General features: G+C 43.8%; 1 protein-coding gene across 1 annotated transcript in view; it reads left to right on the forward strand.

The window, feature by feature from the left end:
* The window catches only part of ntn1b (netrin 1b), a 39,204-nt gene extending 34,575 nt beyond the window's left edge, over positions 1 to 4,629 (forward strand). Inside the window, exon 6 of the mRNA XM_076080062.1 lies at positions 3,555 to 4,629. Coding sequence (XP_075936177.1) covers positions 3,555 to 3,874 — 320 coding nt within the window. The 3' untranslated portion in view covers positions 3,875 to 4,629. The remainder of the gene's footprint in view (positions 1 to 3,554) is intronic.
* Positions 4,630 to 7,662: the final 3,033 nt, after the last annotated feature.

Consider the following 7,662-nt stretch of genomic DNA (forward strand, 5'->3'; position numbering starts at 1 on the left):
TCTGTAAACCACAGAGACACAAAACAAAACCCTCCGTTCAATCAAATGTTGCACATCTCGTCTCAGCCAGGTTTCTGCAAGTATTGTATCCTCTAAAAAGAAAGCAAGGGTGCTTCTGTAAACAAAACCTACATTTATCTTTGTTAAAAAAGGTCCTTCACTATTAGCTCCGCTCGAACACTTCCAGCTCCCCGAATGTTGATTGCTTTCAGACATGACTAACTTGCCTCTCGTTCAAGATCATCGTAGCTGAAACATCATCTTTATGGACTTTAAAACGGCATCCAGCTGAAAATTGGCCAAATACATTTTATTCCCGCTTACAGCTGAGTAGACAGTAATTCAGGCCATTTGTTGTGTTTTGCTGGGAAGCCCAGCGCAGCCATTATTCATATTTCGACTGATTTAAATCTTAATCATCGGAGCTGAGACAGGCTCTGCATCTATAAATCAGTCGGGCTGAGTCAGGCAAAGCGGGCGGTTCCTGTTGCTTTTCTCTGAAGTTCATCTTAAAAAAAAAAAAAAAAACGTTCTGGAAGCAGATGATTCTGCCTGAGCCGCTGCTGAGCCAGTGTGGCAGACATTATTGCTTAGCATGCTCTCCCTCCGCCTCGGCCCTAATTCATTTCTCAGGCCTGTCGCCTCGCTTTTGTGGGAGCTTCGGGGTCTCCTCTCTGTTCTTTTGGGGGCCACAACCCCCCCCCCCATGTGTGAGTCGGTGATACGGCGCCCCCCGGGGGGTCACGGGAAGGGGCCCTCTTGTTTAAACACAGTTGTGCGCTGTGCCGGCAACCGAGCATTCCTCGGGGCACAAACAGGTGGTAAATTAGGCGGACGGTGACGGATTGCCACCCCGGAGAGAAAGAAATATGTTTTGTTTATTCAATTTTTGTTTTTCACCGCCGCCGTAGCTACGGAGATGGAGGACACAAAGGGATTATATTCTCGCCTGACACCCTCCTCTGCACACACGCACCCTCCCTCTCCCTCCCTGCCACCGGGAGGACAATGAATCAAAGCGCCGCGTGTTTGCCGACGCTCCGGGATAGTGCTCAAAGGCAGACCCCCCACCCCCCTCCCAGGCCACCCCTCTGTGCTCACCCAAGGGTAACAGGTCCCTGATCGTTCACTCAGCTGATAACCACAGGGGACAGGGGCCTCAGCGCGGTAATTAAGCGAGCCCTAATTTCATTAGCCCCTTTGCTTGTTGGTGGCATGCGGTGTCAAGCTGCAGCACACCACCCAAAGACGATAAACCCAGCTGGAAGTTTGGCGGTGAGGGGAGGCCCCCGGTTGGCAGACATTGTGCGAGTGCAGGATCATCTCACACTCATCGCCTCTCTCTCTGTCTCTCTGTCAACCGTCTCACCAAACAGTGTCAGCGTGCACCAATTCATAATAGATTTGTTGTGCTCTCAGTGTCTCTCTGTCCATTTAGCTCAAAACCGAGTGGCGTGGATTTGTGTGTGTTTCGATATGCTGTGCAGACTGAAAACGCACTCGAGACAGAGAGAGAGAGAAAGGAGAAAGAGGCCGATGCGGACAGAGAGTCTGGACGCTGTAACCGAGTCTCCTCGGCTCTGGAGAGGAGAGCGCTATCTCCGCCGGATTCTCACGCTGCGGAGTTGGACGAGGCTCTGGGAGCAGAACCCCGGACAGCTCATGAGGTCGGAAACACATCCCGATTCTCCTGGAACTTTTTCTGTGGCTGGGAAGACAAATAGCGGGCTCCCCTCCTCCCCCTCGCACACCCTTTATGTGTCTGGATGAAGGAGAGGGGTCTGCGCTGAATGGCAGGGCTGTGAGAGCTCGCTCTACTCGAGCCCAACAAACCTTCTTTCTTCTGAAATCGTGTGCAATTTGCTCACACCGTGCATTGACACACATACTCAAACACCCCACTCCTCCCGGTTCTTGGCAGTAATGGGGGACGTCTGATGAGCGCTGAAAGTGATCATGTTCAGCCAGAGAGGCCGAGAAAAGGCTAACTTAACCGAGCAATCTGAAGGCGAAAATGAGAAGGAAGGATATTGTCATGACAAAAGTATTTTGTAAGGTGTGATCCTTGTGTGGAGAACAAAAACCACAGATATTGCTTCGACAGATAAATAGTATAAATAAAAGAATGCGCCACATCCAACTGATTGTCACTCGAGTCTTTCACCGAATCCAATCTTCAGATTCGACTCATTCTCACAGTCGTGGGCGAATTCCCACATGCACACTTAGGCGTTAATAGCACATTCCGAGCTAAACCCACGGGGTGAAGCACTTCACCTCGAGCACAGATTAGCTCCATCGCTGCCGAGCCGATTGCCTCTTGTTGCAGTCACGGCGATGAGGTAATAGCTGCTCGGTCTGACGGAGAAGCGGTGCAGGCGACCCTCTGCGAAGGAAGATTTACTCATTTCCTGGTACGAAGATATCGGTAACAAGTGGCGTTCCAATAGTTACCAGGTTTGGCTTGATTTGGCCTGCGGTGGAGTCCAGCTTAACACCTAATAGACCGATTGGAAAGGATTTGTTTCAGATGTTTTATTGTTAGCAGATGTGGCAATTTTTGTATAGTAAAAAAAACCAAGTTCTTTGGCCGTTTATGTTTGCAATAAAGAACCTAATATCAACGTCTTCCTCCTCAAACTGAGCCTGGCCACCTGAAGGAAAAGTGTTTTTCTGCCCCTGTAATGAAAGCGTGCTCTCCGATGTTCTCGGCCATGAACCTTTGTGTTTGCACCCGGAGCGCTATGGCAACCGTAATAGGGAGTATGCTCAGGATCACAAGGAAAGGTCGAAGGTCAGCGAAGTCGGCGAATTCTGGGTCACGTTCATACGGGAGGTTTTGCTGGACCTCTGGACATCTGTCTGCTGTTATAGTTTATGCCACTGGTTCCCAAACCTCTTTTGTCCGTCATACTCCTCTGCCCTGTTAGATGTCAACACTCGGTCATGTTCCAAATGTGTTCATTTGAATGTTTTTTAACACTATTACCTTTATAAAAATAGATGTTATGATAAATCTGTCCATGTTTTAGGATGGATTTAGTTTGCTTTAGTACTACTGCCATTTGAAATCACAAAACTCTTTATCCGTTACTTTTAACTATTCAGATCTCTCAATGCAGCATGTGGTGTTCAAGTGCTACTGCTGGTTCAATATGTGGAGGGGTGCATACAGTATACCCAGGGGTAATCTCTAAGCGTTCTGGTTTCCCTTTGTAGTCCAAGTAGTATTGACCAATATCATTTGAGCAGGCTTTGGTTGAATGCAGGGAAACGGTCCATGTGAAGAGCAAAAGAGGCGGAGCACTTAGGCAGAAATGCAATATGGAACCCGCCAGCTATCGTCAGATTTAGCTTTTTATTGGTTAATTGGTTGCAGGGAAAAGGAAGTCTTGGCTGGGGTATTCCCTGGCTACATCAGAACCCCAGAAATATAGCCTCTTGCCCCCAGAGGACCCAGGGGTACAAGGGGAACAAGTATGTTTGGGTATCACTAGACAATGATATGTCCATGTAGGTGGTTTAACCCCGGCTTCTCTCTTCTCTTCCACCAGCTGTCCAAGTGCACGTGCTGAAAGGAGACAAGGCGGGCGAGTGGTGGAAGTTCACCGTCAACATCATTTCCGTCTACAAACAAGGCGAGCACCGCATCCGCCGCGGCGACCAGCTGCTGTGGGTGCGCGCCAAGGACGTGGCCTGCAAATGCCCCAAGATCAAGCCCGGGAGGAAGTACCTGCTCCTGGGTACGGACGACGATTCCCCCGGGCAGGGCGGCGTGGTGGCGGACAAGGGGAGCCTGCTCATCCCTTGGAAGGACCTGTGGGGCCGCCGGCTGAGGAAGTTCCAGCAGCGCGACAAGAGGGGAAAGTGCTAAAAGTTGCCGGAGGGGAGCGAGAGATTGAAGGGAGAGCTTGAGGGAGGAAGTGGAGGCGAAACAGCGTCTCCGCTGGGATGAATGCGAGGAGGAGAGGATGAATGAAAAAATATATAAATAAACTGGAAGAATAACAAGATAGAAAGACACAGGTGAAAAGTAGAGGAGATGGGGGAATGACTGAGTGCTGCTGCTCTGAGTTGGAGCGAAGAGATTAGTGTTTTTTTGTTTTTGTTTTTTAGGAACATTTTGTGAAGGAGCTCGTTCTACAGTTGTTCTGTTTCTGTTCGTCTTTGGAGGTTCGTTTTGTCGTGTAATTGCAGAGTTTGCACCTAACGTTGCAGATACGTCACACCCTGACTATTTTACCCATGATGCCGTTGTTTTTTTTTTTAAAGTCCCTTTAGTGAGTTGTTTTAAAGAGCAATGCATCTACTGTATCACTCTTTCTTGTATTTTAAGAGGATCTATCGCCACTGTGCCGTGTAGAGCATCGTCTAGTTGAATGAAGAGACTTTGTCGTGGCGTTGAGGGACTCCACTCCTGTATTATAAGTTGCTCCTGTAACCTGCCAAACTTTGGATAAACTCTGTCAACATCTAAAAGTGAAAAGAAAAAAAATTTGTGGATTTACTCTGTGGGAAACATAACCGGTGCCATCTTCCCTGCTGACATGCGAGGGTCGCCTCAGAGAAACAACTTGTGTTTCGCGGGAACAAATTGCCATAACGACCCTCTGCTCACTCTGCAGTATTGATCCCGTCTCTGCTCGGCGCTTATCGATATATATATATATATATATATATATATATATAAAGTAACCATACGTGCGTACGTAGACATTATTCTTAGTAGATGATGCCGTAGCATCGGCTAGATGTAGAGTAGACGTGTCAACTATGCACTTATTTTTACTAGTTTTAGAACATATGAGATATGTTCACAAAGAAAAGAAATCCCATACTGTAACATATGATGCACACAAAAAATCAACAACTGTACAGTTCAAACCCTGCTTGCCTCACTGATGAGGCAACTACAGTTAAGAATAGCGTTTATTCTCCAACAAAGGCCTAAATGTAAGTCGGACGTCCCAAACATTTGCAAATGAGAGAACGGAGGAAGTGAAGCATCTCACTTTGTCAAAAAAAAAAAAAAAGAAGCGAATACCGACCTATCAAGCAACACAGACTCAATGCATGCTCACCGTTTACTGTAGCTGACTGCAAGCTAACAATGATTGTGAATTATGTACACATGTGATTTGTACACAGTATTCAATGTTGTGGGAGGATAACCTGTGGAGTAATGAAATATCACAGATGTTTATTGTGCCGTGCGGTTCAGCGCGCCGCGTCGAATGTTCCCTCATAGCGACCTCTCTGAGGACTGGATTCCACTATCAAGACTTGGTACTCGACATAAAGGCACGAGCGATTGTCTGCGTGTTATATAGCTGTATAGTATTACCTTTTTTTTATTATTTTTTTTGGTAAACATTAACTAGATCTATCTCCATGTGAACTTAACCAGAGGTTTTAAATACTAGAGGCTTAATAAATGAATGTCGGAGAAATGTCTCATGTTTACGTGAGAACCCAGAGGATCACACTATGACTCGGTTTACGCATACACACAGTACAGAAACACACACACACACAGTACAGAAACACACACAATTCAGAAACACACACACATGGACACACAAATACAAGGGTACACATCAGTACTCTGTGCATCATACTGTATGTATTTGAAACGCACTTATAGTCTCTGCCAACACATCTGTACCGACTGTTTATTTTATTGCTTTCAGAACGGTAACCACCAGACTCCATGAATATTATACCTGAATAATTATCTGCTCGTGTTTATACCTCGGCTTGTAAATGTTGTTTAGCAGTGTCCATTGCAAATGGTTGTGTAATGTCTTGTAATACTAATATATTATGTTTATCACAAATGAATATATTTAATGACACATGAGAACAATGTGGCTTTTGTGGTTTTTACGTTTATTTTTTATTTTTTTTGCATTGAATTGTAGCCGGCTGTGATGAAAAGTATTGATACGTGTTTGGCTATTGAACAGCCCGATAGAACTGAAAATTAATTCATCTGAAATAAAGCTGTGTAAACAAAACAAAACAAAAAAACTGAGGATGATCCCAGCTGAATTGACTTTTCTTTTTAATTCTTCCCCTCTTTTGAATCAAACAATTTCCTTGAAACACAGACAGACATTTAAACTACTGTGATTTTACATTTACTCAAAACAATGTGCTGCAATACAATGTTTAACCAGTTGTTATGGTTTGTATTGTAGAAGCCAACAGCATAAGAAATGGTTTACCCAACAAATTAATTTTAATTTCTTAAAAATAATAACCTAGAGAAAAGCCCATCAACTGCAGGACACTTTAGATTAGTGTCACATCATTTATTGAATACAGGGTATTAATACAATACTTATTGGGTACATATACAGTATGTAAGTACAACGTAAGAAGAGTTAGGGGATAAGAGGGGAACAATGTATGTGTTTTAAAAGGACTAAGAGGGATAAATTAACCGTTTTAAATGACTGAGAACCTATTTGATAATTACAGGGTGCAGTCATATTAATACTGGGCAAAACAAGTCGATATTGCAATGAGAATTGTTACGGTATCGTTTACTTTAAAGTCATGACATTTCTGAAAATAAATAAATAAATATGGAGTAGCCTATTATTTATATAGATTTTAAAAAATAGTTTTAATATAGTTAAACGATAACTATTTTTTACCAGGCACACCAAAAATGTGTGCCTTTAAAGCAATAGCCATGAAACAGTTCCATCTCTGTTTCTAAAATGATGGGGAACAGTAACGTAGTTTTGGGCTTCAATCCAAGATCCATCCAACGATTAAAACTGGCGTCAGGAAAGGAACCAATATGAGCTTTAATATCCCGTCACCTCATCAGATCATAAACAATTAAGGAGCCAATTGCATATACGTCCACCCTCAAACAAACAAAGAATATGTGGCCAGCGATTAGTAAGTTCCAGTAAATGTCAGTTTTCTCACTTTTTTGGAAAGTATCAAGAGCTACAGTGAAGCTGATGGGTGATTACTAAAATCAGGACAAAGCATTGACAATGTGTGAGAAAGCTCTTCCATCACTGTGGAGGTCTGGGGTGTATATACATACAGGGTATGTTAACATTTATAATAACGTCTTTGTTTACCAACTTAAAGTGTCACGTAGTTTGACATACAGGAGACAATGTGACAGGACACAAATTAACAATGATTTATCATTTACTGCAAATGTGTTACCCCCTTATTCTCTCTTTTTAATATTTTATTGATACTCATATAAAAAATGATTTACACCGTAGTTTGTGAGCTGTGATGTAAAGCTATACAGCACTTTTACGCAAGATGCAACAATAATTGAGGAAATTGTGGAAAGAACGATTATTATGCCTTCCTAATGTTGACATTCATTTCTTACAACTTCAGGACAATGTGTGAATGTTGTCAGCGTAACATAAAAAAGAAAGAAAAGTTAAGCAAGTAAATTAATTAAAATAATTTCTGCCAAAGAACGTCAGCCACGTCCTGCAGAGAGCGGATCGTCACTTGTGTTGGATCCCGTGCCTCTGTAAACTTCACAGACAATAAGCACCGATCGCTGTGATGCAGGCATGTGGCTGAGCGGGTGATATCACCGACGCGTCTGATCCAAACCGCAGATGTTATTGTTGTAGCTGGGAGGTTTTGGCGTCAGTGGAAACCCCT

This window comes from Anarhichas minor, unplaced genomic scaffold (genome assembly GCF_050575085.1).
Source record: "Anarhichas minor isolate MPS153535 unplaced genomic scaffold, ASM5057508v1 ptg000007l, whole genome shotgun sequence".
Classification (NCBI taxonomy): Eukaryota; Metazoa; Chordata; class Actinopteri; order Perciformes; family Anarhichadidae; genus Anarhichas; species Anarhichas minor.